The sequence below is a fragment of the Limtongia smithiae genome, assembly GCF_038497785.1.
Source record: "Limtongia smithiae strain NRRL Y-17922 unplaced genomic scaffold V1518scaffold_4, whole genome shotgun sequence".
In the NCBI taxonomy this organism is placed as follows: Eukaryota; Fungi; Ascomycota; class Lipomycetes; order Lipomycetales; family Lipomycetaceae; genus Limtongia; species Limtongia smithiae.
Genome location: NW_027117625.1, coordinates 921,263 through 947,395, shown reverse-complemented (window position 1 = coordinate 947,395; position 26,133 = coordinate 921,263). Strand labels below are relative to the sequence as shown.

Below are 26,133 nucleotides of genomic sequence, written 5' to 3'. Positions count from 1 at the left end.
TTTTGAATTACCCTATTTCGCTAACAGTACCCGAAAGATATTATACGGGTGTCGTTTGATAGTAGTGGGGCAAACACTTGACTTCTCGATCTTAGACGACTATTGTTGTCGCGCTTGATACAAAACTGCTTTGATTCTGCTTGCGACTGCTGCACGATGTGCTTAGAGCGAAGTTCGTAGAACTGTATTAGTATTGCCAAGTTTTGGAGCTATTTGGTCAAAGGTTTGCTTAACATCGTCTTTGTGGTTTGATCGTGAACTGCATTATCCGAGCTGCAGCATTTATCGGGAGGTAAAAGATAAGGGAGTAAGCAGCCGAATGCGTAATGTCTTGTTCCCTCTTTGCATTCTGAGGCATTTTCGTTACAGCAGAGGTAGCTAAAAGTGACTAGTTCCTCTACAGAGAGATCATAACTACTTTGCAGTGTGTACTGTGATCGCCAATTGTTTACTATTGACAGAAATCGGAAGAGCCATTAACTTTGATTTCTTCGTTGAATTTCTCGAGAATGCATTAGTGGCCGGCCCGCCACACATATTGTGTACCTACCTTATGCAGAAGATTGGCATTGCGACTCTACCTAATATACAATGTTATAAATTAACCTCAGAATTAACGAACACCATGAGAATTATATGCTATGCTTTGTACCAAATATACGTCCGGCACTTTGAAGATCCACATCTGCATCGTTGCTGAAAAATATATGGGTCAATTTCTTCGACATCGGGAATTTCCGAACGCGCGCCATATGTTGGATTATAGTCAAAGCATAGTTCTTCGTTTGGCGGAATATCACGAGCTGCGAAGAATGCGAGAGTATAAACCTTCGTTGGAGCATGGCCCTGTACAACAGCCTCAAGCCACAAGTTTGGTTCACACGAGTGATTCAAGAATCGTCCGATGCCGCCATAAAATTCAGCGTCGATGGCATAAGAATCCGCCTCATCGGTGCTCTGCAAGTGGTCGTCACTCTCTGGCTCCTCAAACTTATCCAGATCGAAAATATATGTACTTTCAAACTTGCCGTCCTTCTTCTTCATCTCTTCCCGGCGCTCAGCTTCGGCAGTTGTGATGACTTCGCCTGGATACGTACAAATAAACGTACCACCAGGGATTACATGTGGAGAGCGAACTCCTGATATGCAGTTAGCAAGTGCTTGACTCCAGCCGATTGATGTCATACACACCCCATCCTTTCTCTTTCGAGTAAAATAGCTGTAGTTCTACCGTCCGTCCACGTTGTACGACACGATTTCTGCAATTTATATTGCATGAGCATTTCGGTCCGCACTCAAACACAGCGCCAGTTATTCTTAGTTTTCCATCTTGCAAGTATGCAAATCTGAATTGGCCATTCTCCTCGTCTGGCTGTACGCATTCGCAGAGCTTGGCGTTGGTGCAGCCACTCGAAGGACATGAACAGCCCGCGAGAGCTTCGATCAGCTTGTCTTTCTGAACTGGACTTTTGAAGACAGGCTCCGATACGAGTTCAAAAGTTTGTTCCGGACAGTCGTTGTCCAGTTCTTTGTATCCGTTGTAAAGTGTGATTGGAGGTCCAGGGAATTTCCGCATGAGTAAGTTGATGAATTTCGTCCTCTTCGCCGACAAGGGACGACCGTCATCTAAGATTTCATGCTGGATCGGCTTGGGACGCGAGACGATTTCCATAGAACGTGCCTTCTTCCGGCCTCCTGTAGCAGTCGCGTTCAAACGCGCGTGCTTCTTCTGGCAAGGCTCATGCCGGATCATACGTACAAGGCTGTGAGAAGCAGAAGCTATCGACTTGCCATTTGCTGGCTGAGCTCTAGCGTCAGGTGAACTACCCTCACGGACGGCTAACGGATACGCAAGGTCAGAACTATTCTTGCCAGGACACGCCGACAGCATCATACTCACTCAAAAATGGCAGAGAAGAGGATGGCCCTATCCACAGCTTTCCTTCGTAAACAGGCATCGTAGTTGTGGTGGTGGCCTACGCTGTGCTAAGCGCCGACGGCCAGCTGTACGTGAATTTGAGTGTCGGTTCAAGCCAAAACGCGTCGCGCGGAGAGTCGCGTCTGGGACACGAGTTAGAGAAATCAAATTCCCCCACAATTAAGAGCTCCCACTCGCGCCTCTACCAGCGCGGCACAACCTTAATATTTCCCCTGAGTTCGATTGGCCAGCGCGTCTTGCAATATTTTTGTGTATCTGTCTTGCCAACAGAAGCTGTTTGAGCGGCTTAGTTGTAGGATTTCTAAGTATTGGAAATTTTCGTAAAAAAATCTATATTAATTGACAGATTGCCGCAAGAATTTTTGGTCGCCAGTGGTGAATTCGACATGATTCTCTCTGGCATCCATCTCTGCATCCAACAATGTGCACTGCGTTAGCCAGATTCTCGCAACTGATAAAATGTCTGCTTAATGTGTCTGTAGCATATGAGTATATCACTTTTAGGCGTGTATAGTTTAGAGGTCCTAGCATGTAATTGTTATATTTCTTCAACAGAAGACGCAAAAGTGCCCATCTAGCTTGATGACATCGCCGCGGTCAATAAGCAGACTGACAAATAGCTGACTTGTATTAGTCGTCACAAACACAAGAATAGCGTACGGCGATGAGACACCATCAAATTTTAAAGTTAACAAGAACAGATAAATATATACTATCTACTAGCAGACGCTTTGCGTCGCTTAGCTAACGACTTGGCAGAGCCAGACGTTTTCCATGCTGCGCTGGAGCCGCTTCCTGTTGGCGGCGAGCTACTAGCTGATCCTGCTGGTGTAATCGTTGGCGACTCCTTTACATGGATTGCGGCCAGATCAGGCGCACTGTTTGGCCCAGCCTGCGCAAGAACGTCCTTGGCGGTGCCAAACCACACGCCAGCAATGATAGCAGCGTTCGTTAACACAACTATCATAGAGCTCAGTTTTGTACTCGGAAAAACGTTCCATGACCATTCTTCGAGAGCCCAGACTATATACTGTAAAATCGGATTCCATCCAGTCGTAGACAGAAGATACGGTAAACTCCATGCGAACCAAGAGTAGAACTGATAGTGCAGCGAGCGCGCACAAAATACGCCGATCAAGTTGCAAGTGTACATTGTCTTCAGAATGTATTCCGGCGACATATTTGCAAGAATCGTACGCTGAATTGCCAGAGGTCGCGGTGTTGGGAATAAGATGGTCTGGATGATGCCCACAAGATTCATATTCGACGGTCTAAAGATCTGTTAGTAAAATTCTAAATTATTTGAACGGTGAGACCTACTTAATCCAACGAGTGAACATGAACCAAGCAAGAAGCACACCTTGAATCACGAGTAAGGTCTGCGCAAATTCTGGGGATAGGAAGACCGTCTCGTCGATAAATCGCCAGTTCACGGTCCATTTATAAATAAACACTCTGTTAAATTGGAAAGCGCGAGTAACGTAGGACAGAAAAAACTTTGAACTAAACGGATACGCAATAAATATCTGTTAGAGACGCAGTTAGACAAATCAAGCACACTTGCATTTGACAAGATCACCTGCCTGGACCTGGAGCATATATAGAAATGCACGGAAAATCTTAGGACCGAGAGACTGAAGTAGAATAATACCAACAGCAGGTAGGTACAGAAGAGCGTTCATTTTGACGCCAATAGCTGCACTATAAACGAGCGATCCCATCAACCAGTATTGACCTTGCCATAATGAAATCGCAAGGTAAGAAATAAGTGTCACAAAACCATCGTTGAATAGTCGAAGAATATAGATGCTATGTAGTCGCTTGGACAGGATCACGAGAGGAAAGGAGTAGAGAGGAGCCTGCTATAATTAGTATACTAACGGAAGTAGATCTTCAAAACGCACTCAGCTCACCTTGGCCTTCACATAACTCCTGAATACTAGCGCAAGGGTAATCATATAGAGTCCTTGAAATATTATTTGAGCCCGGAAAATATTTTGCCCATTATCCGTGAGTTTGTACAACACGCTGTAAATATATACATGCCCGGCCGGATATCTACCAACAGGAATGTTTAGTCTGCAGACCTAGAATATTAAGCAGCCACATGTCGCACATACACAATCGGGCCAGTCCCTCCCTTGATGTTCTATTCATTAGGAAGTTAGTGGTCGGTAGGGGTTGGTTGGCATAGTAGGGGATCAAACCTTATAGTCTCGCTCTCCCTTGAGAACCAGAGCAACTTGCTGCATGTACGCTTCCCAGTCGATCTCCGTATCTTGTGTAGTGGGTTGAGAAGAGTGAAGCGAGAGAATCAGACGAGACGCACTTACAGGAGATATTCAGAAGCACTAGGCTTGAGAGTGCGAGATCCGCGAGCCATAGGAGGACGGCGAGTGCTGTGCTGTAGCGATATCCGGTGGCAGTCTCCCAAAGAAGCTTGCTCAGCGCTCTCAGCTTCATGGACGCGACAGGGAACAGCAGGGTGATTGGCGCGAACAAATTGCGAACGATACAAGGTCCTTCGTGGCAGAAATGTAACGCGACGGAATGCGTCACGACTGACAGAAGGGACAATGAGCATGGACCGCGTTATTTGTCTAGCTTGCTTGACACGTAGGAAGAAAAGGCATCAATTCCGGCATCTCAGAGAAGAAGGCCCAGCCATTTTTGGTGCTATAGGCACCCCAGTTCTGCAAAGCTTGAAACCCTTTGGGTTGATAAAATGGAAACCTTAGTCTACTAACAGCCCGAGAACCGGCAGTTCTGGCGAGCAGGACAGGACTAGATCATGCAATTTGCAAGTTCGTAATTAATATGGCAAGCAGTAACCATCCCTCGTAGCTTTCACTGCTTCTACTGCTGTCGCTGGCCGTCGTAGGCGTGTCTGGTAGGAGACACGTATGGCTGCCCTCAGTTTCTGAACTTGCGCTCCCGCAAACACACGGCACGATACTGAACCACCTTCCTTTTCAACGCAATGTCGTCGCGCTTGACACCTCCATATCGCCGCAGCCGTACGCGCGGTTGGTGATCTGAGCTCACTGTTGTCGAGTCGCCGCCCATCATCCTGCAGGACCAACCAAATTCTCAAGGCTCCAAGCGCGTCGGAACCCCTGAGCTGCGGAGGCTGGCATTTCGCGACGGGTCGGCCGTGCCTGTGACTGCTGCGGAGAGCGGGTCTGCGACCGGGAGGTCCAACCCGCTCCTCTCCAGGACGCGCTGCACGTGGCCGGGAGAGGCGCCCCAGTTTTGGGGGCCCGCCGCGCGCTGGAAATAGCCCCTGCGGCGGACCGGCACAACGCGTCATGGTAAAATTGGATGCGCTTGTGGAGATCCCGGTGGCTTCGCACCCACAATCAGCACCGTCAGTCACCAACCAGTATTCCACCACACCACGCAAGTCGTGCAAGGCACACGCCACGGTCCCCCAGTAGCTGTGCAGCCTTCTAACAGTTTCAGCACACTTACTCCACATCCTGCATGCGCATACTGCGTCCGTGATCTGCTTGTCTTCGCAAGCTCGCCCTCGCGCCAAATCGTGATCGCCGCTTCAATGTTATTCTACCGGTTACGCCGCACACGCCTTCCTAAGATATTCCTCTCAAATGTTGTCACGTTCCTCATCGCACTGTCTATTGGCCTGCTCCTTGCATCGTCGAGTAGCATAAGCCAAGCGGTCTATAGTGTTCAGTCTGTGAAGACTGCAAGTGCGTCCACAGTGGGCGCAGATGGAAGATCCACATTCTTGACTTCTATCTGCCGGGGCGAAGATGTGAGTTGCATATAAGATGTGCAGAGACACATATGCATGCACTGCTAATACCAACGTGTGTCAGGTTTTACCCGCAAAAGCTCTCGTGCATTCAATCGAGCGCAGCGGCACTGGAGCAAAAATTAATGTTCTTGTACTGAGCTCGATTAATGAGCAAGATCGAGCCGAGCTTATTTCTCTTGGAGCTGTTAAAGTAATAGATATCGCCTCGATAACCCCGAGCGGTTTTGACACAACGGATCGCTTGAATATCTACGAACATGACATGTGCGCAATGTCTGCCATTCATGCTTTTGCGCTCGTGGATTACAATAAAGTTTTATATCTGCGGCCAGATATGTTGGTCAGAGAGAACATCGATAACCTCTTTCAGTATTCACCGCTCGCTGGAACAACTGATAGTGCTGGTGCGGTCGATGGCTCAGTGCTGCTTGTTCGTCCTAGTATTGCGCGGTATAAACGATTATTATCGGCGAGAGCTTCTGCGGCTAACGGCACCACTTCATCCAGCCTAGGCTTCTTCTCTACCGAATATAGTGGATTTACCCCACTCGAAGCAATCTATAACGTTCAAGTGATATACGATCAGCTGCCTTACGCAGAAAGTATCTTCAAGAATGCCAAGATTTACAATTACAATGGATCTCTCAAAGCGTGGGATTTGTTTGCCGATAACTACAAGAATTGGCGCGATATATATAACGAAGACATGATTTTTGAGTGGCGGCAAATGGAATACTCGATGAATGCCAGGCTACATCCGGATGCCGAACTGGAAAAGTGGAGGGAAGAGCGAGGATCTACACATATTTGCAGATCTTATCTGGATCGAAAGACGAATGTCTTGACTCGAAGGGATGATAAGTACACCGTCTTACTTGCGACGCACTCTCTTCGGCGGCAAGAGACTCTACCTTTTGTCGCTCGGCAACTCCTCAGGTCACAATACGTGGACAAGATTTTTATTATCTGGCACAAGGAGCAGACCCCGGTTTCATTAAATATTAGGCGGCTAATTGAGGAGCAGCATGGCCGAATCGTCATTATCAAGCAGCCTATGGATACCATCAACAACCGTTTCAATCCGATTCCCGAGATTGACACGAAGGGCGTTCTGGTTGTCGACGACGACGTCTGGACGCCTCAAGAAGATATTGACCGCGCGTTTGAAGCTTGGCGTCTGCAGGAAGATTCTCTGGTTGGCTTCGCTCCGCGAGCAGACTGCAAAAATGACGGTGACAGCATCAAATACTGTTTTGCGCAGTCCTATAATCCCGCTAAATACTCTATAATCCTTACGAAGATTATGTTTATGGACTCAAATTTTCTGTTTTTATGGCGTTGCGGCATTTCAGACAGTATACTGAAGTACGTTGATGATCTTATCAATTGTGAGGACATCGCTATGAATTTCTTGACAACTGGTGTGAGCAAAAAGCCGTCATTTCATGTTTATTCCGAAAGTGTATACGATTTTGGTCTGGAGAACGGCATATCGACTAAGCCAGATCACTGGAAAACGCGCAGTACATGCACTCAACATTTCGTGGATGTATTTCATAAGAATCCTCTCATCCAAATCAAGGGTAGCTATGCTCCGTTTTCTAAGGGCGATTTCCAATCCACGACATGGGAACGATTTTTGGACATGTACAAAGAAGTGGAGCAGGGGGTTCAGGAGTGGGAAATGGAATAGTTCCGCGCGATGAGGCTGTAAACTAGCACTGCTTGTAGTGAATATTACATTAACGACCCGACTGATTGCTCACGTCGAAATAGCAAATTAGTTCTGATGCTTGATAATTACGAATTTCATAAATCTTAAATGTCTCAGAAACTGAAGCGCGGAGTTGTTTACGAATTGCCGCTTAAGGGTCTGCTAGGCAGAACAGTTGCCTATCTTTGTGATATGCGAATGTCTCACAATTCCACGCCATTTCACTTTCTAGGAATCCGATTTTGGACTCAGGCTCTATCCGGTCGCTGTTGTGAATTGGCTAGATTGTCGTGAGTAGTTGTCGTACCTCTCCTGGGTCCAAGCAAAAGTCGTTCATCAAGGGCAGAATCACGCGAAGATGAAGATCAAAGTGAAAAAGCTGTTTGCAAAGGTATATGATCACATTACACTTGATTCTGGTGAGCGTTTCAGGGAGCTAATGTGCCTTTTGCTTAGAAACGAGGGGAACGGATTGCTGCCGAGAGCGTGAAGATCGAATCAGATTCGGCGCCACCCGTCTTGATTTCCGGTAGTCCTATCACAAAGGTCGCGACTCCTGAACCAACAGTATCATCAACAGGTAGCTCTAAGGATACTTATTTGGCTAGAGAGGCTAATTCGACCGGCCAGAGCAGTGCATGCTCTGACCGCTTGCTCAAGTCCTCAAGTGATGTGAGAGTTTGATGTGCTAGCATTCCGACTAGTATACGATGTGCGCGGGTGTTAATACAACTTTGTTATAGATTTTTCAAGCGACGGAGCATGAGATATCACATCTTGATCTCGACGATATACAAGGACAGCGAGAAGAATTAGCGGCTGCTTCGGCCGCCAACAAGACTGCTGAAAAATTGGTAGAGATACCCGAAGGCACCGAAGTGACTGAGGATTATACAGAGGCTGCAGTACTTATTCAATCGCAAATAATCGAAGAGCTTAGCTTAGCCAAGTGCGAAGCCGAGGGCGATTTTCTTGAAGTGGACGAGCTCGTTGATTTCGTTGATCCGCCACGACGACTCTATGCATTGATCACCGTTAGTATTCTAACGTTCATTGGAATCATATCTTCAAGTATCTACTTTACTGTGCTTCTCGAATCCAAGATACATGGTCCTCTAATCAGGTTTTATAATGACCATATCCTGGGTTACGATACGAAACAGCAGCGGCGCCTTGGTACCTGGCACACCAGCGACCGCAACTATCCGCCTGCGGTGTCCCTGAGTCTTGCTCAGTTGTTGATGGGTTCCGGATACCTTCGATACTCTGTTGCGATGCTGTTCTTTTACTTTTCTGTCTTCATTGGGGCGGTTGCAACGCATCGAATGGAATACGGGCAGATGCAAGCGATCATGGAGTACGAGCAGCGCGTTAGTACTGGTGGCTGAACATCGGCCTAAGTTTGTCGGTTGATATTCTGACTGTACATGTCTTTCCTACAGCAATAATTGGTATCTGTATTTTTTAGAAATGGATCAACTACATCATTTAATTGTGGTCATTAGCAGCTTCCACAGTTCACATGAGCTAACACTCCGCAACAGCGCAAAGCGACTCTACCTTCGGCTGACTGATGCTTATATGCGCACAGACAGATGGTCGTCGGATAGCAGTGGCTCAGTGATTCTTGCCGCATGAAGCCGAACGCAAGCTTTACTCAGTGCGCGCGATATATTGCACAACGCGCGTCTGATCTTCCCTAGAACGACAACGCCAATCTAGAATGTCAAGGCTGCAGGTAATACCGCATGGCATTTACGTAATTTGGTAATTCATACGCTACACCGAGCTTGATTCAAGAGTAATAGGCGTACTGACTGCGGGCTGCTTGATCGGCTTGATCGATCTATCTGAATCGGTAAAGCATGCTTGATTCGAGTTTCCAAGACACATGCAAAACTGCGTGACGTAACTGTGCATGCCTGTTGACGATCGCCGGAACCTTAACATAGTGAGGGTCCGCAGCTGTGGCTGTGCGTTGTTAAGCGAAGTCTGAGCCGCGCAAGCTGTGCTGCGCCTCACCGCAACAAGCAAGATGCATTACTTGCTGACGACACGTTGCTCAGAGCAAGTCACGTAATCGTTCTCTCTAGAGTGCCAGCCCGTGAATCATCCTTTGGCGTGAAATCCTCTCTTCTCGGCGCAGCCAGAAGTGTACTTAAAATACGCGTCCTCTCGCACGTGGATCGGATTTCATCTCGAAGCCACTATAATCACATGACACAGTTCATGCCACGTGAGGGAGTTTTGATTGGTCACGCCATGGGAAACTGCAAATACTAGGATGAGCTGGCGCCTCCTGAACTAGCAAATACAAACGGGAGATAGAGCATATTCTCGCCATAAGAGAGTATGGATGGCGAAATGCAAATAAACGTGATAAATTTGCGCGGCACGAAAGTGAAGTCCGGCTCTCTGTGACAGGAATTTGTCCACATTTGCCCAGTCTCCGGTAGTCTTGAGCAACCACATAGGTATCAAGAAATTCGCGGAATCCCTTAGCTCTCTTGTTATATGTGATAACTCCATGTTCTTGACTGACTAGATTGCCGTATTCTCGAGGCCGGTTTTTAGGTTCCGATTAGCAGAACTGGCAGGCCTTTCTGAGAAGCTTTGATCTCGCTCTATGAACCCGAGTAAGCCGCAAGCCCTGAAGTCCCTCTCTTCAAAAAAGCAAATCAAGCGTCAAAGATCATCCTGCTTTTGAGATCTGCTTTTCTCTTCTCGGCATCCTGAGGTGTTGACTGGCGTATCAATACTGACCTGCATAGCAACTGCTGCTGGTTATCCGTCGTCCATCTCCTACGCCACAGTTTACTGAGGGTTTATCGGTTGCGGTGATTTCACTGTTTCGTCCCGTTTGACGGTCCGTTCTCTCTACCGCCTCTCAAGGCCTTGCACTAAGGGTGCGAGATATCAATGATGACTGCCCGATTTCAATATTCTAACTCTTGTTAGTCCTCGTTTTATATAGACGCGCGACAACGATACGGTAGCCTGAAGAGTAGTGTCAACAATGGCGCCCGACTATGTCACCCTCGCCACATGGGCGATGTTCTTCTCCGTCTTCGTCGTCACCGCACTATACGCCACTCGCAAGCGATGGGAGTCCTTTGCGCGCTCGCATATCTCACTTTACAACTACCTCGTCCCTATGCCAACCCGAATGCGTGGCCGCGCCGGTGCAGGCTACATGCCAGGCAACGCGCAGACCGGCGCGCTGCCGATGCCGTCCTCGTTCCCGCTCGCGTCCACCATGCCATCGCAGAACACAGGCGGCGGGTTCCAGGAGGATCTCGAGAGCGGACTTTCGTCCGAGACGTTTGATCTCGGCATGAATGTCGCCGCGGGCGATACGCGACGGGGGCTTGCGGATGACTCGAAGCTTGAAATCCAGCGGATCATGCGAGAGTCGCATGTCGGATTCGATGAGGCACGGGTGTTGTATACGGCTCGCGCGCTGGAACGAAATGGCATTGGCGCTGACGGACGGCCGCGGGACCCACGTGCCGTGTTTTTTAGTTAACTGACGAAGGAGGAGCACAGTGTTTGGGTGTTTGGAACAAGTCCGCACGTGTACAGGATCGCGACAAGGTAGCATACGGGGAGTCGCTGGAAAGTCTTGTATGTTTGTTTTGTCACAACGGTGTTCATATGGATGATTTTATTTGCGTTACTGGCTGAATTAATCCGCCAGTTGAAACTTGACGTCAACGATATGACGTCTTCAGACAAATTTTGGTTTTTTGCATAGCATTGTGAATGGACAACAAAATTAGACTAGATTACTATTGGCGGCAGTGCCAGCCATACAAGCTACTGCTCACTCTCTATGTACGTTGTGTGCTATAATTTAATATGTGACTGGATCCATATTAAGAATGCAATGCAAAATCCCCCAAAACTCCGTAATACAAAGACAAATATGATATCAAACCTACTGATGTAAGAAGTTAAACATGCCCTTCGTCAATTGACCACTCTCCCGCCAGCACTGATCTTTTTCCCAGCAGCTCCGGCAATGCGCAGTTTTTCCCAGACTTTCTTCAATTTCTCCGCATCCTCAACGTTCTCAACATCATCGTCATCATTATCATCGGTACACGTAGACTCTCGCTTACTCTGCTTGACCCATTGATCTAGTTTGGTGTAAATCCGTTTCCATTCTTCTTCAACAATCTTGAGGTTGTCACTTGCGTCACGCCTTGCTTCAATCTTCATATGCAGTTCCGAGTTGTGCTTTCCAGATCCGTTCATGAAATGCGAAGAGTCCTTGTCCGAATTTGACCCACGCTTCTGCTGTTTCAAGCCCGCGATTTCCATATCCAAGTTCTTGCACAAGTCGCGGAAAAAGAGGAGACTCTTGTCTTGATCTCGATCCGGTCGTGAAACATATCGAATAGATCGATTACGGGAGTCCACAATCGAATTAACTACAGCAGTAAATCCCTGCAGGTTGATGTCATTGTCGTCGATATACAAGCGGCGTAGCGACCGATTAACAGTGAGAGCCTGTGCAAGGCTCATGGCGCCATCAACAGAAAGCTCGTTACCGGAAATATATAGGTCGCGCAAAGTGCTATTAGCTGCAAGCCGGGTCAACGCGCGGCCAAGACCGTGACCGATACGCGCAACTTGTAGCTTTGATGTCTCGCCAGTGAGGTTCAACGACCGCAGCGTAGTATTGTGTGCAAAAACTTCGCCGAGTAAGTCGCATGTCTCAGGAGATGCATCTGCATCTGGAATCAACAGCATGGAAATATCCAAGTGCGTAATCTGGCATCGTGGGTCCGCAAGAACTTTGAACAGAGCGCACAAGTACTTCTCTTTGCTGAATTCCAGCCGAGGCATAGAAATTCGTCGCACTTTCTTTCCCAACGTAAGTAAAGAATGCAAAAATCTGTCGAATCCGGCCAAGCATATCGGATTATCGCCGATGTAGATCGTCATTCCGGCATGAGGCGGAGAACGACGTCCTCCAATTGCACTGAAGATGTCGCCCAGTGCGGCTCCTGTAAGACCGCAAGACTGAAGTGACAAGTTGACGAGTGAAGAAGACTTGGCGTTCTCAAGATATCCGCAAAGATGGTTCACTGACATTGGCCGAAGCCGCGTAGAATCGAGTATCAATGTCTTGAGCTGCATATTCAGAAGTGTCTCCGTCGAAAGTAAAGGAAACTCATCGGAAGAGAGGGGTAAACTGCGCATAGAGAGATACCTCATGTACTGAAATCTGTACAAACTCTCATTGAGCGTGAAAGCCGATATACGGCCAGGATTCTCTGATATGTCAAGACCTTCCAACGTATTTTCATGAATTTCCAGGGCTTGAATCAAGAGTGTCAATTCGCGTTCATGTAATCCACAACGAGCGATCTCCAGGTTGCGAAGATGTGCAGCCCGAGTGCTAGCGACGTCCACTAAATAGTCAAAGTCGTAAGGACCGATCTGGATGTTGGAAAAAACAAACGAATCCACGTTGGAGCTCCCGCGCTTTGCAACTTGCATGATGCCATCGATTGCGCCACATCCTTGATCAACTTCTCCGCCAGACGATGGTGACCCGCAGAGACATCCACTAATGTCGAGCATACGCAGCGCAGTGCTGCAAAGCATAAGTAATTGCAGTTCAAGAACGAGCAAAGGGAGCTGTTTCATATACTTTGAGATGCGGCGACCAGTCTGTGTTCGCGTTTGGTCGAGCTCAATAGCGGCATAGTGATCAGCAATGTCGACAAGATTGCTCAGCGAGACACCAGCAAATGAGATTCCGCCAAAAGCTTCGTTCCAGCGAAGAGCACGTAGAACTGCCAGCAGTTCAAACGTGCTGTACTTGGCCACGGAATTGGGACTTGCTGATGATGATTTCAATGGTAGCAACTTGAAAACCAGGCCATTGTCCTCGGTCCACTCAACGGTGTAGTTGATTTTTGTGATAGCATTCGAAATGCCATAGGCAACGCAGTAGCTCTGCAGAGTAGTATGGAATCCATTCAAGTTCCCACCGCGCGCGCTAATACTTCGACTTTTGGCTTGGGCATCGGTTTGCAGAGAAGTACTCGGGATATGAGCAAGAGGCTCGTCGAGAACATGCTCCGGAACATCCAGCGCGAGCGGATATTCGACCCAACAAGGACGAAGAAACTCCAAGCATGATCGCAGGCGCTGGATGATGTCTTTAGCCGCCCAGGATGCAAGCTCAATCGACTTGACAGGGCCCAGCGGCGGTCGGAAGGATAAGTACAGAGTAGAGTCGCGCGGAGACATAGCGAGATGGACAAGAGAAATTATACCGTGAGACGAAAGAGGTGAGTACTGCGGCGGCAGGCCATTGGTCGGCATAATCATCGAGGTTGATTTCGAATCCATTGCGATAAGGTGAACCGCATAGTTCCCGACGACGAGGACGGCATGAATAGAAGCATTGGCAAGCTTGACAAGATCGTCAGACGAGGTCGGATTTGCCTGCTTCAGATTGTGTAATTTGGCCTGGTTCTGCAGAACAACATGATAGGCGCCAAAACAGGCTGGATTGAAGTCACCGCGAATGGAGAGGTAGTTTCGGAGAGAATCACATATCGACGGAGAGACAGCGTGCGCAATTGTTTGTTTGGGCACGGTGCTCCGAAACTTGAGAATCCACACTTCAGCTTCCGGCCGGGTGGAGAACTGCAGAATGGTAGAGTGTGGACACGCACTGTCATCTATATACGAGATCTGGAGGTGCGTCGGACCGATCTCGAACACCGCGATCACCTAGAAATCAGAAGATTAGCTTATCGGAGATCACGATAAACAACACGCAGGACCTTACTCGATCCAGTGAACAGATGGAATGATCCAAACTGTGGAGCGATGCAGTGTCAGAAATGGACGCAGCTGATGATGCTGGCACAGCCGAGCCGATCGCGACGGAAGGAAACATGTCCGCCGCCTTCGCGCGGCTCTTGAACCGCAGCAGTTCGTTGCGGGTGAGCACGATGAAGTCCTTCTTCTTGCCCCGGAGCAGGCCGACAGAGGCGACTACATCACCGGCGTGGACGACGGTGGAAGGCTGCGCATAAAACGACGAGGAAGAGGTGACGGAGGCGGACTTCGAGAGGCCCGGCGCAGCATGGTGGTGGTGAACGCCGAGAGCGGCTGCGGCGGCTGCGGGCATTGTTGCGGCGCGCTGCAGCTGAGCCTTGCGTTTTGGGCCGGCTGAGGATGATGACAGCGACGAGAAGGAGGTTGAGATCGAGAAGGAGGAGGCGTGCGAGGGGCCTGCGGAAGGCGCGGCAGCGGGAGCGTCGGCAGCAGACGGTAGCAGGGCAGCAGAAGCGGAGTGAGCGGAAGTCTGGGAGGAGTTGCGGGTATGGCCGCGCATGAATGGCGCCATCGCGACTGTGACGCGGACAGAGAATGGGGCTGCTGCAGCGTCGCGTGCGGGCGCGGATTGTTGACGGTGTGTTGCTACTGCCGCCGCTAGTCCTGCTGGCGTGGAACGAAGGCGCGAGAGACCGCCCTGATCGTGCGTGCGAGCGGCAGGCTGGCGCGGCCTGCGCAGCCGTGGCGCTGTGGCAGTGCGCACGGCCACGCGCGCACGCCCCGCGTCAGCGGAGCCCCTGTCTCGTCGCACGCGCGTAGCCACGGGGCGTCCTTCCAGAACGCCGCAGTCCAGACTCTCCTCTACGGCTCTATCTTCCCCCCCTCCCCCTGCGCACTGCACGCCCCGTCCGCTGCTTGCGTATTTCTCCGACACGGGCGCTGGGCCAGCGTCCGCTCTGACCCCTGCAGTGTCAACCGGCCTGCGACTCAGGCGGACAATGTGCGTGTTGAGATTGCGGCTCGCGGCATAGCTGCTGGCGTCACCACTGTCAGCCGCCTGCATCGACAGTGCGCGCACCTTGTAGTCCGGACTGAGAACAGAAGCGACATGCGGCAGGGCTGACTGTCCTTTAGTTTGTGAAAACGCCCTCTCGGCTTAGTGGCACGACGCACTTGCCACGATGTTGCTCCCTTCTTCCTCATAATAATGGAGTCTAGATAGAGCATGGCTCCTCGACTGCGCAGGAACACGCTGCGATCAACAGAGTGAGCCTGCGGGAGCCGCGCAGAGTTAATACCTCCTGGCGGTCTCGTGCAAGAACCCTGACTGCCCTAACCCTGCGCACCGTGCGCTGATGTACCTCGATCAGTCCAGATCAGGCTAGCTCAAGTTTCATGCAAGCGTGACTGCGACTTTGTGCGGCTCGGGCTCCTTGCCCTAGCTCAGAAAACCCTCCCGTATGAGGAGCGACACACAAACCGCGCAGCGGGGCGCGGGCATCGCGAAGTCCACTGGCGAACGAAGGGCAATCTCTTGCATACGTTAACCGCCAATATCGACAAAATGACTTCTATTTCCAAGTAAGGATTCTGTCGCATCAGCCGCTCCTTGAACCATCAATTAACGACTTGCCTTACAGCGATCTCATTTGGGAGCTTACCCGCGCCAACTCCTCCTACCTCGTCAAGCGTAAGACCGCCGGCGGTGCTCAATTCTCCACCGACCCCTTCAGTCTCGACAACACCTATAGCTACAAGACCTCCGGTGTTGCGAACACCAAGGCCGTCGGCGTCAGCCTGAGCGATGCTGGCTCCATCGTCCTGACCACCAAGAAGGCCGGCACTTTCGCTACTCCCGCCAAGTCCACCATCACTACCACCTTCAAGCCTTACAAGGCCAACCGTGCCGTCTACGCCGCCGTTGCTGGCATCACTAAGGGCTATAGAAACGATCTGATCCCGGTAAGCATGTACTGTGGGCGGTTACGATTTCTTGTGTCTTCAAGCGCTAACATATTTTGTGCAAGACCGCCGTTAGCCGGGCATCTGCTCTCTTGGCCTCCAAGAGCTCCAAGAAGACCTACGCCAAGAAGCTGCGAGGAAAGAAGGCGAAGGAGTTTTCCGAGCTGAAGTAAGTCTGTTTGCGCGGAGTATCAAAAATGGTGATGTATATAAGATAAAAAAATTCATACGGACGTCGTTCAATCATTTAGTCTGTTCTAGAAGTTTGATGGTGCTTTGACGCATCTGCGCAGTTGCGCCGGGGAGAGAGCGAGCAACTCTATATATGTCCGTCACAGTGTGGGGCGTAAATTAGAGAATTGTGTGCGCATCTGCAAGACGGCGGCATGGCAGCAAGAGTAGGAGTTTGTCGGATGTCCGTCGGCGTGGAGTGCAGCTTCGGAGCAACGTCGGAGTCCTGAGCGCCTGATCCAAAAGCATCCCTCGGTTGGCTCGGTGCGCCTGTTCAGGACAGGACATATTCTCAGGATGAGGATTTAGCGACGCATATGTAGTATCCGGCGGATGTATAGCAAACCCGACGCTCTCCCTGATCAGCTTTCTCCATCATCACCTTGTCGGCTACCTGAACGATCTTACACAGCCCTTCTACGTTAGAACAAATCGAACTACCCTCGTTTTGTTATATGATCTTAATTTTAGTCGCGATGCGGTACGAGTCTTGACAACTTCCGGAGGAGCCAGAGCTCCCACACTGGGGCTGTCGTGCCTCGTGGATCGGCAGCGTCGTTGCCCCCGTGATGGCCGGCCGAACTGCCGGAAGAATGCTGGAGATCTTCTCAGGTCTCTGGGCCTTTCCCGGAGCAAGCCGGACAGCAGGAGAGTTCGCTGGTGGTACTATGCGTCTGGGAGCGTTGAAGAGTCGCCTGGCGGAAGAAATCGGACCTACGAAAATGAGTCGGATCCCGCCTTAAGCGGGGAGAGTGGAGAAATACCGGAACCCCAGGAAATTTGGGCCAGCCCGCGTTCCAACTAGCGCAGATGATGCGTTCACGTCGTTCTTCACTGCGCCTTCTGCAACTGAAAGCGCTGGCTCCCCGGCTCGCTGTCCATTGCCTTCGCTGCGAAAGCGCCCTAGCAATTGGTCCTGCCAAAATAGAGCCTCTCTGATTAGACATACCACCCAAACAGCCGGGTAATCCCCCGCTTTTTGCACCGTCGACGCACGCGGCACGCCACAGCATATATAACCGCTGTTCCCCGCACTCTGCTGATTCCCCCGCTCCAACTCGTCCGCTTCCTTCCGCCGTGTGACAATCGCTCTTCCCATCCCTCGTCTCGCTTCTACAATCAATTTACAATGGTCAAGGCAGTTGTTGCAGGCGCTAGTGGCGGTATGCCTCTCTCTCGATCTCTTCTCTCTGCCGATCTGGAGTTGACTAACGTTTGATCTCGCATATTCTAGGTATCGGTCAGCCCCTTTCCCTTCTTCTCAAGCTGGTAAGCTCGCTGTATAGGCGGTTTTGGTTGTGCAATGTGCTAACACCACCTACAGTCCCCGCTCGTCGATGAGCTGGCTCTCTACGATGTCGTCAACTCCCCAGGTGTTGCCGCTGATCTCTCTCACATTTCCACCAAGGCGAAAGTGACCGGCTATCTCCCAGCCGAAGATGGTCTCAAACTTGCGATGACGGGCGCCGACATCGTTGTCATCCCCGCTGGTATTCCCCGCAAGCCTGGCATGACCCGTGATGGTAAGCAATTATTAATTTTCTGAAATAATTTCGATTCGGCTTCACGGCATTCTGCCAAATGTTGTCGATATCCCGTCCGTCCGGCCCGTGTTGTAGCCCGCTGAGCCGAAGATTCATTCATTGTTTCAGAAGCTGACGATGTCGAATTAGATCTCTTCAACATCAATGCTGGCATCGTTCGTGACCTCATCACCGGTATTGCGCTGTACGCTCCCAAGGCGTTCGTCTTGATCATCTCCAACCCAGTGAACTCCACCGTTCCTATCGCCGCCGAGGTTCTTAAGAAGCATGGTGTTTTCGATCCGGCCAAGCTTTTTGGTGTGACCACTCTCGACATTGTTCGCTCGGAGACTTTCTCTGCCACCGTGTTGGGCAAGTCCGACCCTAGCATCTTCAATGTCCCTGTCATTGGCGGACACTCCGGTGACACCATTGTTCCCCTCCTTTCCCTTGCCAGCCCAGCTGTTGAGGTCGATGACGCCACTCGTGACGCTCTGGTCAACCGCATTCAGTTCGGTGGTGATGAGGTTGTGCAGGCCAAGGAGGGCAAGGGCTCTGCTACTCTGTCCATGGCTTTTGCTGGTTTCCGATTCGCCGAGAGCATCCTGAAGGCTGTCTCTGGTGAGACCGGCATCGTCGAGAACACATTCGTCTATTTACCCGGTATTCCCGGCGGTGATGCCATCAAGGCAGAGACTGGCCTCGACTTCTTTTCTGCTCCCGTTGAGCTTGGTGTAAGTGTCTTCCGCTCTTTGAAGTCTTCGTTGTCGCAATTACTGATTCAATTATCAAACAGGCTAGTGGTGCGATCAAGATCGAGAACATTCTCCCCAAGGTCTCTGAGTACGAGAAGGGTCTACTGGCGGTTGCTTACAAGGGTCTGGCAACCAGCATCTCTAAGGGTGTTGACTTCATTGTTAAGGCGCCCGAGGCCAAGTAAGTTGGCATTTTCCACACGATCTTAGAGTAATAAAGGGTATACTTTACCTGTACAGTAAACCATATTTAATCTGCATGACTGTCGGAAGTCAAGTCAGAAGTCAAGTCTTGTTGGAGAGACTAGAGTGCTGACATGTTGTTTGTCTACAGGATGTGAGTCTGCCATCGCACGCGGGAAGATATAGCTGGCTCGTCCGTTTCGCTAGCAGCTGTGCTGGTACATGATTTGCTTCATTTCTACACTGGTCTGTCTACGACATCTATTGTAGGACGTGGTTTCATAAAAGAAAACTAAAATTCCTGAAGTCTCACGATTTAAAGCCGTCGCGACTCACGAGAGGACGATAGCGGCATCCAGGGATGATCTAAGAACTAGGTTTAGACCAGTTGAAGTTAGCAGGTAACTGGATGCAGAGCGGCCTAGTACAGTTCCACCGGACGACACGCGACCATCCAAGAGCTGCACATTCTAGACGAGTTGCACCGTCTAGGGTTAAAAGACTCCTAGTCCAGCCTCCATAACAACTCCCTGCCACCCTGCCATCTAAGAATGTCCGCCGCCGATCTTAACATTGAATCGACCCCCAGAGCGAAGCGCGCTCAACTAGGTAGAAACGCGCTATTGAACCCACTCTGCGCGTGTTGTTTTGGCGGCGCACACTACACTGCACTCATCTGATCCATAGCGTGTTTCATCCGTCGACAATCATGCTAGTGTCTGCTCCTGGGCTTTCGTATTTCATGCGACCGTCACAACAGTGATACCACTCTGTTGACTCGCAGGATAGTTGAAGAAATGCGCTGTCGCCGGCTCGAGGCTCCCCACATACTCGTCACGATACTCGAAATATGATTTCTGACGATGTAGTTCAACTCATCAGTAGTATTCGCGCGGACTTGCGCGTGAATACACCAAGAACCCATCAAAAGATAAGGACTCTGCCTACCGAAATATTAATTACCGATACGCACAAGGCTGCAAGTCATATCGGACTCGATTGTAAAAGCTGGCTCTTAACGCCCTGCACAGGAATACTAGTATATCAATGCGCAAGAGAGGCCAAAATGTGAGAGTTATAGCACGCGAAATTGCGCAAGTATAAGTTGGACTATCATAGGCACATCAGCGGATGAATAAGGAGCGATTACGCGGCTCCAGCTTTACAAATACGACATGCAAATTCACGGGCCTGGTAATCGAGAGAAAATCATGAACATCAGATCTTGCGTGAAGACGTAATTCCGCAATCTCCACTCATTCTCAATAAGAAATAGTAATGGTCGCGGCAATGAAACAAAACAGTCGGCATACACGACGTTGGCGCATGACTATGCAAAAAAATAATAATATGCGTTTTCGCGCACGTTTCTCAGTTCCTAGGAACGGGAGGGAGGGCCGATGGGAGGAGCATTTCAGTCCTATGACGGACACAACTATTTTTGGTGATTGAGAATGTGAATTCGGATCGCTCCGGCAGGCTAGAAAATCAGATTTTGAATTTAACAATGTGCGCCCAGGCCCCAGAAGCTGTCAAGAGAACGTAACTGGGACGTCAAATCCTAGCATTGACCAGCAGCACTTTAAGCGAGACCTAGCAAACCGATCCGCACTTCCCAGCGGGAGACCGGATTTGAAAGAGAGTCGAAAACAAGCCAGAAAATTTCTGTTCATAGACGGACGATAAATGGAACTGTACTTCTGCCGCGTGTTAATTTCAATTTCACCTTCTGGATTCAACGTTGTGAGCAGAAAGGCAAAGCTCACATCTAGAGGGCCCACATTAGAGGTCTCATTCTTCAAGTTGAGGAAGCCTCGCAAATTAAATTTAAAATTTGGCCATGGCGTCTTAGGGCACCGACAACGACGGCCGACGCTATGTTAACGCCGTGACGAAAATTGACGAGTGAGGGTCCCACTTCCGCGGTTCTCTCACGATTCGCGGTATCAACACTCAAATCATGGGCACCCGAAAGGCCGGATCCGCGGAATGGATGTGTATAGTGCGTAGTTCTAATTATGCCTGCCAGTTTGGGAGAAATCTGCTTATTGTAATGTGCAGCGGTGATATACTTTTACGAGGCCCGTGTATGATACGTAGCAGTGGGGACTGGGGATTCATCTGATCCAAATGTAGACAGCTACGGCCAGCGGCGCTGATTATTGCTCCTTCTGTAGACAAAGATATCCCCGCAGAACTGAAACTATGGACAACAACAACAACCAATAATCCGCTTCTGACCATTGAAAGATGTCACATGCAGAGCACGCCAACACCCGCCCGCGAAACGATTTGATTGCGCGGTGCGGAATAGGAAGTTTCACCAGCACAGAGACATTCTAATGCCGTACCAATGTATGATACGCATAACATACTTTCAGCTTACTGGCAGGGCGGCACGAGTCGGGTCACGTGTGGTCTTTTGCCACGCCGCCGCTCCGCTCCAAGAGAATAACAACTTTTGAACCTCATCACTTCTTCAGTCATGCATTTGAGTATCGTCCATCCGTTGACTTAAACGAATTTCACGGTGCCCTACACTGGGCACAGAGCGTCGCCGTGTCGTCGCCTACACAGTTGGAAGAGATATTATATCAACAACGGTCAGCTTCAAGAGCCTTGGAATGGTCTCGTATTCCCTGGCACAATTCCGCAATGAATATTAGTATCATATCTGATTCCTCATCCCCCAGGACCGTTTGAAATAATCTATTTGATCTGGCTCCAGCAAAATTGTAACAACTGGTGAAGTCCAAGACTAGTGTACAGCAGCACAGCCACACAAACTTCTGTGTGAAAATGGTCTAAAAGTGTATTCTTGACGCAAACGGAAATTAATGTCTTCGCAAGATAATGGTAGTGAGTGGAGACTCAAAACCGTTATATAATTTCTGCTCTAGTTACGTGATTCTAATCCACAAAACACCTGTTTACCCACTTTACAGCTATTACGCCCGTATATATATCAAAAATCAAACCCATCGTAGTGTACACTTGCAAACACAGGCAGACAGCGATTATAGCATCTGAATTAATCCTCCGTTTCCTCCTCCTCCTCATCCTTCTCACGATCATCCTCATCGTCGTCTTCAGCCACGGAGCTCTGACGATCCCGATCAGAGTCAGCACTACTTGATATTGCATCTTCGTTGTGCGTGCGGGCGTCTTGCGACTTGGGGGTCGATAATAGACCAGTTGCGGAACCAGCTCGCGACTTCTGCTGCTGCTTCTTTGATCGGCGAATTCGTCGCAGCCGACCCTGCATGTAGTGATAGGCACCGCGTCTCACGATAACTTCCAACAAGGGCCGATCGTAGCCATATAGCGAGTGTGTGAGCTTGTATATCTCTTCAATCATAACACGGCGCTCTTTCTCTTCGGTATCACGAATCCAGGTGCGCTCGCCGAGAGGGAATCCTTGACTCTTAAGAATACCGAGAATGTGCTGTTCGCGGGCTCTAGCCTCATCGGGATCGTGAGCAAGACCCATGCGCGCATGAAGATCTGGTAGCGGAATACGCGATTCGCTCTGCTTCCGTGGTGCCCGCGATCTGATCGCAGTCATGTCCGGCATTCCTAACAGCGAGATCATGGCACCGCCAAGGCGGCCGGGCACTTCAGCGAACACTAGGCCATCGCGACTTGGCAGGTACGCGTAAGACGGTGACGACATGGGCGTCGAGAACTCCGACGAGCTAGCCGAAGACGACGAAGAAGATGACGAAGATGTAGACAAAAGCTCGTCGTGCGGGAATATCGACAAACTGTGCGGCTTCTGAGCGCGTCCCTGGTGCATTGGGATAGTAAATGTGATCGAGCTGTCGAAGCCAACCGCGTTCATGCTCGTGATCATGCCTGTCGAGAACGTGCCGTAGGGATGCGGCTTCACAAGCTCAGGATCCTCAGTCCTTACGGAACTTTGTTTCTGATGGCCATCGAATATAGAAGGAAAAGTCGACTTGCCGTTCACCGCGTTGTACGTATATTCCAAGTCGTCTAGCTCGCTATGCGACGAGCCGAACTCTGAGGCGGTAGCGCGATGGAGTCTAAAATGAACATAGCACAATTAGAACACGATCTAGGACAGAACTGGAACACTTGTACTTACGTTGACATCGACGTATACTCGTCCGTCGACCAGGGTATATCATGATCTGCTTTCGAAGAAGTCGTGTAGACTGGATCCAGGTTCAGGAAGGCCGACTCATTGTCGTCAAAGAGAGTGGTGAAGTTGGAATCCGCGAAGGACGGGGCAGACTCAAAGGAGTCGAAGAACGAGGGACTGTCGGCGGGAGTCTCTGGGGAAGCGATGCTGTCGAAGCACACCCAGAGTGACACGTCATCATCAGCGGTGGTCGCCATTGCGCGGGGGTATGAGCGGAGGTAGGAACGAACGAAGGTGATGTGAGGGCAGAGCAGCGGATGAAAAGCAAGCGAGCGGCACGGGAGAAGCGAAAGACAGGGAGACAGAGACAGGGAGATAGGTAGAGAGGCTCAGCCGGCGCCACTGGCAGGTGCCGGACTATATAGGGCGGCGTGTCGATGGGAGAGGAGTTCCGTGGTCCGGCGCAAAGCCAAGACCCGCGCTCTTCAATTCTAAATGAAGAGTGGCCGTGAGTACAGCCGCAGAGAAGAGCTCATCATGGTACCTTGCCCGCGGCGCATGAACTCACGGTCCCCGTCCAGTCGATGCAGGTACACGCGCCAGTCATAGCTGCGGCCTGCTGGGCAAAAACGCCGGTTGTACCTGTTCTGCTGACAACTGCAGCGGTGCAGCCTTAGCGAGGCCGGCCTAATAAAGGTAGCGTGTTTGAGTCTTCCGAGCCGAGCGCCAGCCAGCCAGCCAGCCAGCCCGCCGCTCTGCCTCCATTCCGCTCCCATTCCTCGCGCGGGCAAATGCCAGCACCGTCCCCCAGCATCATGCGCTTGTCGCCCGCCTCTCTCATATGCTGTTCCTGTGTCGTCTCGCAGTTTGGGAATATCCCGCTGGTCTTAGTTCGCGAGCCGCCGCGCGCCATTGTCTGCAGAGCCGAGAAGAGGGCGCCGTTGCTACATCCGGGTGACCTTGGTCACAGCTCTCGCCAAAAGAGCGCCGTTGTGTGCCAAAATTTCGGAGTTTTCGCCCGCTCCCCCGCCCCGCCCAACCTCCACCAGCCACTTCAAGCGCCAGGCTTTAAAATTTCGCCATCCAGTCGGTGCCGTGTTCGTACTGCTCAAAAATTATCATTTATCTTATCCATCTCATGCCGGCGTGAAAGCTGGCCATTTGCTCGCCCAGCAAGGCGCGAATTCTCCGCTAGCTCTCCGGTCTGCAATTAGAATCGTGGGCAGCACCACGTGTGAATCCAGCGGTTCGTGGACCCTAAACCCGTTTGCCCTGTGCGCAAGGCAGTCCAATTTGGCAGGTGATTTGGTCTCAAACCGGGTCCGGTACAGAGCGCTGGCTATAAAATCTGCACTAGCTAATTTGGTGCATCTTGCGGAGCAGATTTTGTTAGCGCCGGAGCTGTGCGCTCGCCATTTCAGCTGACCCAGGTGAATTAGTGTGATTCAAGTTACAGCCGCTGTTGAAAAATCAGTTTGTGCGTTGAAAAGCTTTTGCTTGAACTACGACTTGCTTTGTCTTTGGTGTAGCGTCTCTCTGTAGGACCAAAAATTCAGACTCAAAATCTTCTCTGGAGCGCAGGTTGTCTCAAGTTTTCATTCCTCAGAGTAGCAGGTTTTGTGTCACCGCCAAATTCAGCGCTCTTGCCAATTATAGGAGAAGCTTCCTGCATCGTCTACAGTGCAACCCTTGTCCGCCGGCCGTTCAACAAGATATTTCTCTCTTCTTCATTGCTTCATCGGTCAATCCGGTGGGCTAGTTCAAGAACTTGCTATTTGCAACGTCTTCAAATTCATACCTTGTCGGTAAATCAGGTGCTCTTTTGGGAGCTCAGCCGACATCAGCATGACGATACCTTTATCTGCTGTTGTCCATGACGCCTGAGGCGGTTAGCTACCTATTGGCTAGTGTTATTACCTCGTTTCAAGTTACTCGAAACTGGGGAACCGCACATACACCAGACAGCTCTTCTGGCACGCATCATAACGTAATAAGCATGCAATTGATCCAATCAATTGATATCATATAACCTGAATGCTGGTGCTCATGAAGAGAAGCGACTGCACCGTAAATCTGTAATTGAACTTAAGCACCAAGGTTTTAAAGCCCGGACCAAGCGATCCAAAATTCTGTGAGACAGCAGAGTTTCTGTAATGCGCCACCTAGCACAGCAGGTCTCTCAACTTGAGCTGCCGTGAGGGTATCGTAGCTATGTCCGTATATGCCACCAAAGATCGGCGAGTTTAATGTCCCCAACAGTGCTTTGTTTCGATTAATTTGGCCAACTAAATATGATTGTTAGATTCTAGATCGTCATGTCCTTAGCTAGAGCTGCCGAAAGAGCGCGCGCGAGAGGGATTAGATTGTCAGGAAATGTGCACTGTACGCACTTTATTTACGAGCTTTACGAGCAATTGAGTTTGAAGATCCTAATCAGTTATCACGGCTATGAGCGAAGTACCAATTCTGTGCTGGTCTTTCCCGAGAGGTACTTCAAGGCCCGTAAGAATAAGAACCGTATTGCCATGTAAGATCATGGTGTAATAGTAAATTTCATCTCCGCGGGTTCCGCGAACAAGTTTTGACTTCAGACTGCAGAGTACGATGATGCTGGATATTGTTTTGATAGAGCTGCCTGCGGTTTTTTTTGCTTTTGGGAAGAACCTGAAGGTGGTGCCACTTTTCACTGCGCCTACAGTGAGCACCGCAGCTACGTTCTCGTCCTGAAGCTACCGAGCTCTGCGACTTGCATGATTGGTTCCCATGTATGCCAGCAATCCAGAATGTCTGCATCACACAGCAGCTCCCTCCAAAATCTGCACGCAGACTAAGTAAAATTGCACTTGAGTTTTTCTTCATGTCTGATGCAGGCCGTTCAATGCTGTGTTACCCGACTCCCGATATACGGCGGGCGGCCTTGGATTTTTCAGGACGCTGCATATGCTAGCGCTTGGACGTTGAAGGTCATCTTAAATCTGCTTCGCATGCAAGCACATGCTTCATCCTGGCCTGCATAACGATTTATTTCTCCTATGCCGGTCATCCACGTTGAGAAAGTTCATTCGCTGATCGAAAACCCCATATTGAAGCCAGTTGTTTTGGCTGACGAGTTCTCAGTTATCTATCGTTGCGGCTT

General features: G+C 50.1%; 10 protein-coding genes across 10 annotated transcripts; 5 read left to right on the top strand and 5 right to left on the bottom strand.

The window, feature by feature from the left end:
- Positions 1-165: 165 nt before the first annotated feature.
- On the bottom strand, positions 166-2,061 carry V1518DRAFT_415371 (SET domain-containing protein). The gene is made up of 3 exons (XM_066903796.1): positions 1,901-2,061; positions 1,192-1,839; positions 166-1,139 (listed from the first exon to the last, which is right to left on the bottom strand). The coding sequence occupies exons 1-3, from the start codon at positions 1,956-1,958 to the stop codon at positions 640-642; spliced, it is 1,206 nt and encodes a 401-aa protein (XP_066760431.1). The 5' UTR covers positions 1,959-2,061; the 3' UTR covers positions 166-639.
- Positions 2,062-2,385: 324 nt separating this feature from the next.
- Positions 2,386-4,523, bottom strand: V1518DRAFT_415366 (ALG3 protein-domain-containing protein). The gene is made up of 7 exons (XM_066903795.1): positions 4,273-4,523; positions 4,147-4,217; positions 4,060-4,088; positions 3,853-3,997; positions 3,523-3,798; positions 3,260-3,465; positions 2,386-3,210 (listed from the first exon to the last, which is right to left on the bottom strand). The coding sequence occupies exons 1-7, from the start codon at positions 4,400-4,402 to the stop codon at positions 2,652-2,654; spliced, it is 1,416 nt and encodes a 471-aa protein (XP_066760430.1). The 5' UTR covers positions 4,403-4,523; the 3' UTR covers positions 2,386-2,651.
- V1518DRAFT_244186 (uncharacterized protein) lies at positions 4,450-5,753 on the bottom strand. The gene has a single exon (XM_066900983.1). The coding sequence runs from the start codon at positions 5,415-5,417 to the stop codon at positions 4,752-4,754; it is 666 nt and encodes a 221-aa protein (XP_066760429.1). The 5' UTR covers positions 5,418-5,753; the 3' UTR covers positions 4,450-4,751.
- On the top strand, positions 5,275-7,526 carry V1518DRAFT_415361 (glycosyl transferase family 64 domain-containing protein). The gene is made up of 2 exons (XM_066903794.1): positions 5,275-5,714; positions 5,779-7,526. Exons 1-2 carry the CDS (start codon positions 5,496-5,498, stop codon positions 7,408-7,410), a joined length of 1,851 nt encoding a protein of 616 aa, XP_066760428.1. The 5' UTR covers positions 5,275-5,495; the 3' UTR covers positions 7,411-7,526.
- On the top strand, positions 7,527-8,923 carry V1518DRAFT_415358 (uncharacterized protein). The gene is made up of 3 exons (XM_066903793.1): positions 7,527-7,822; positions 7,888-8,103; positions 8,175-8,923. Exons 1-3 carry the CDS (start codon positions 7,790-7,792, stop codon positions 8,817-8,819), a joined length of 894 nt encoding a protein of 297 aa, XP_066760427.1. The 5' UTR covers positions 7,527-7,789; the 3' UTR covers positions 8,820-8,923.
- Positions 8,924-10,178: 1,255 nt separating this feature from the next.
- Positions 10,179-11,179, top strand: V1518DRAFT_243858 (uncharacterized protein). Its single transcript, XM_066900982.1, has 2 exons — positions 10,179-10,337; positions 10,390-11,179. The coding sequence occupies exon 2, from the start codon at positions 10,448-10,450 to the stop codon at positions 10,955-10,957; it is 510 nt and encodes a 169-aa protein (XP_066760426.1). The 5' UTR covers positions 10,179-10,337; positions 10,390-10,447; the 3' UTR covers positions 10,958-11,179.
- V1518DRAFT_415349 (uncharacterized protein) lies at positions 11,180-14,931 on the bottom strand. The gene is made up of 2 exons (XM_066903792.1): positions 14,246-14,931; positions 11,180-14,187 (listed from the first exon to the last, which is right to left on the bottom strand). Exons 1-2 carry the CDS (start codon positions 14,807-14,809, stop codon positions 11,401-11,403), a joined length of 3,351 nt encoding a protein of 1,116 aa, XP_066760425.1. The 5' UTR covers positions 14,810-14,931; the 3' UTR covers positions 11,180-11,400.
- An 871-nt stretch (positions 14,932-15,802) lies between these two features.
- V1518DRAFT_405095 (ribosomal L28e protein family-domain-containing protein) lies at positions 15,803-16,373 on the top strand (the record flags this gene model as incomplete). Its single annotated transcript, XM_066901908.1, has 3 exons — positions 15,803-15,819; positions 15,879-16,200; positions 16,266-16,373. The coding sequence occupies 3 exons, from the start codon at positions 15,803-15,805 to the stop codon at positions 16,371-16,373; spliced, it is 447 nt and encodes a 148-aa protein (XP_066760424.1).
- Positions 16,374-17,140: 767 nt separating this feature from the next.
- V1518DRAFT_243494 (lactate/malate dehydrogenase) lies at positions 17,141-19,396 on the top strand. The gene is made up of 6 exons (XM_066900981.1): positions 17,141-17,594; positions 17,666-17,700; positions 17,756-17,954; positions 18,105-18,688; positions 18,751-18,890; positions 19,044-19,396. The coding sequence occupies exons 1-6, from the start codon at positions 17,561-17,563 to the stop codon at positions 19,048-19,050; spliced, it is 999 nt and encodes a 332-aa protein (XP_066760423.1). The 5' UTR covers positions 17,141-17,560; the 3' UTR covers positions 19,051-19,396.
- A 2,264-nt stretch (positions 19,397-21,660) lies between these two features.
- V1518DRAFT_415339 (uncharacterized protein) lies at positions 21,661-23,006 on the bottom strand. The gene has a single exon (XM_066903791.1). The coding sequence runs from the start codon at positions 22,743-22,745 to the stop codon at positions 21,924-21,926; it is 822 nt and encodes a 273-aa protein (XP_066760422.1). The 5' UTR covers positions 22,746-23,006; the 3' UTR covers positions 21,661-21,923.
- Positions 23,007-26,133: the final 3,127 nt, after the last annotated feature.

Bases quoted from the DNA above. Each gene is read 5' to 3' on its own strand.
- V1518DRAFT_243858 (XM_066900982.1), top strand. From the start codon at position 10,448: ATGGCGCCCGACTATGTCACCCTCGCCACATGGGCGATGTTCTTCTCC.
- V1518DRAFT_415361 (XM_066903794.1), top strand. From the start codon at position 5,496: ATGTTATTCTACCGGTTACGCCGCACACGCCTTCCTAAGATATTCCTC. The intron at 5,715-5,778 runs GTGAGTTGCATA...AACGTGTGTCAG, and splicing joins CTATCTGCCGGGGCGAAGAT to GTTTTACCCGCAAAAGCTCT.
- V1518DRAFT_243494 (XM_066900981.1), top strand. From the start codon at position 17,561: ATGGTCAAGGCAGTTGTTGCAGGCGCTAGTGGCG. The intron at 17,595-17,665 runs GTATGCCTCTCT...CGCATATTCTAG, and splicing joins TGTTGCAGGCGCTAGTGGCG to GTATCGGTCAGCCCCTTTCC. The intron at 18,689-18,750 runs GTAAGTGTCTTC...ATTATCAAACAG, and splicing joins CTGCTCCCGTTGAGCTTGGT to GCTAGTGGTGCGATCAAGAT.
- V1518DRAFT_415358 (XM_066903793.1), top strand. From the start codon at position 7,790: ATGAAGATCAAAGTGAAAAAGCTGTTTGCAAAG. The intron at 7,823-7,887 runs GTATATGATCAC...CCTTTTGCTTAG, and splicing joins TGAAAAAGCTGTTTGCAAAG to AAACGAGGGGAACGGATTGC. The intron at 8,104-8,174 runs GTGAGAGTTTGA...ACTTTGTTATAG, and splicing joins TGCTCAAGTCCTCAAGTGAT to ATTTTTCAAGCGACGGAGCA.
- V1518DRAFT_415349 (XM_066903792.1), bottom strand. From the start codon at position 14,809: ATGGCGCCATTCATGCGCGGCCATACCCGCAACTCCTCCCAGACTTCC. The intron at 14,188-14,245 runs GTAAGGTCCTGC...TCTGATTTCTAG, and splicing joins CCATCTGTTCACTGGATCGA to GTGATCGCGGTGTTCGAGAT.
- V1518DRAFT_415371 (XM_066903796.1), bottom strand. From the start codon at position 1,958: ATGCCTGTTTACGAAGGAAAGCTGTGGATAGGGCCATCCTCTTCTCTG. The intron at 1,840-1,900 runs GTGAGTATGATG...CGTATCCGTTAG, and splicing joins CTCTTCTCTGCCATTTTTGA to CCGTCCGTGAGGGTAGTTCA. The intron at 1,140-1,191 runs GTGTGTATGACA...ACTGCATATCAG, and splicing joins CTCGAAAGAGAAAGGATGGG to GAGTTCGCTCTCCACATGTA.
- V1518DRAFT_415366 (XM_066903795.1), bottom strand. From the start codon at position 4,402: ATGAAGCTGAGAGCGCTGAGCAAGCTTCTTTGGGAGACTGCCACCGGA. The intron at 3,998-4,059 runs GTATGTGCGACA...TCCTGTTGGTAG, and splicing joins GGAGGGACTGGCCCGATTGT to ATATCCGGCCGGGCATGTAT. The intron at 3,211-3,259 runs GTAGGTCTCACC...ACAGATCTTTAG, and splicing joins ATGTTCACTCGTTGGATTAA to ACCGTCGAATATGAATCTTG.
- V1518DRAFT_415339 (XM_066903791.1), bottom strand. From the start codon at position 22,745: ATGATCACGAGCATGAACGCGGTTGGCTTCGACAGCTCGATCACATTT.
- V1518DRAFT_244186 (XM_066900983.1), bottom strand. From the start codon at position 5,417: ATGTGGAGTAAGTGTGCTGAAACTGTTAGAAGGCTGCACAGCTACTGG.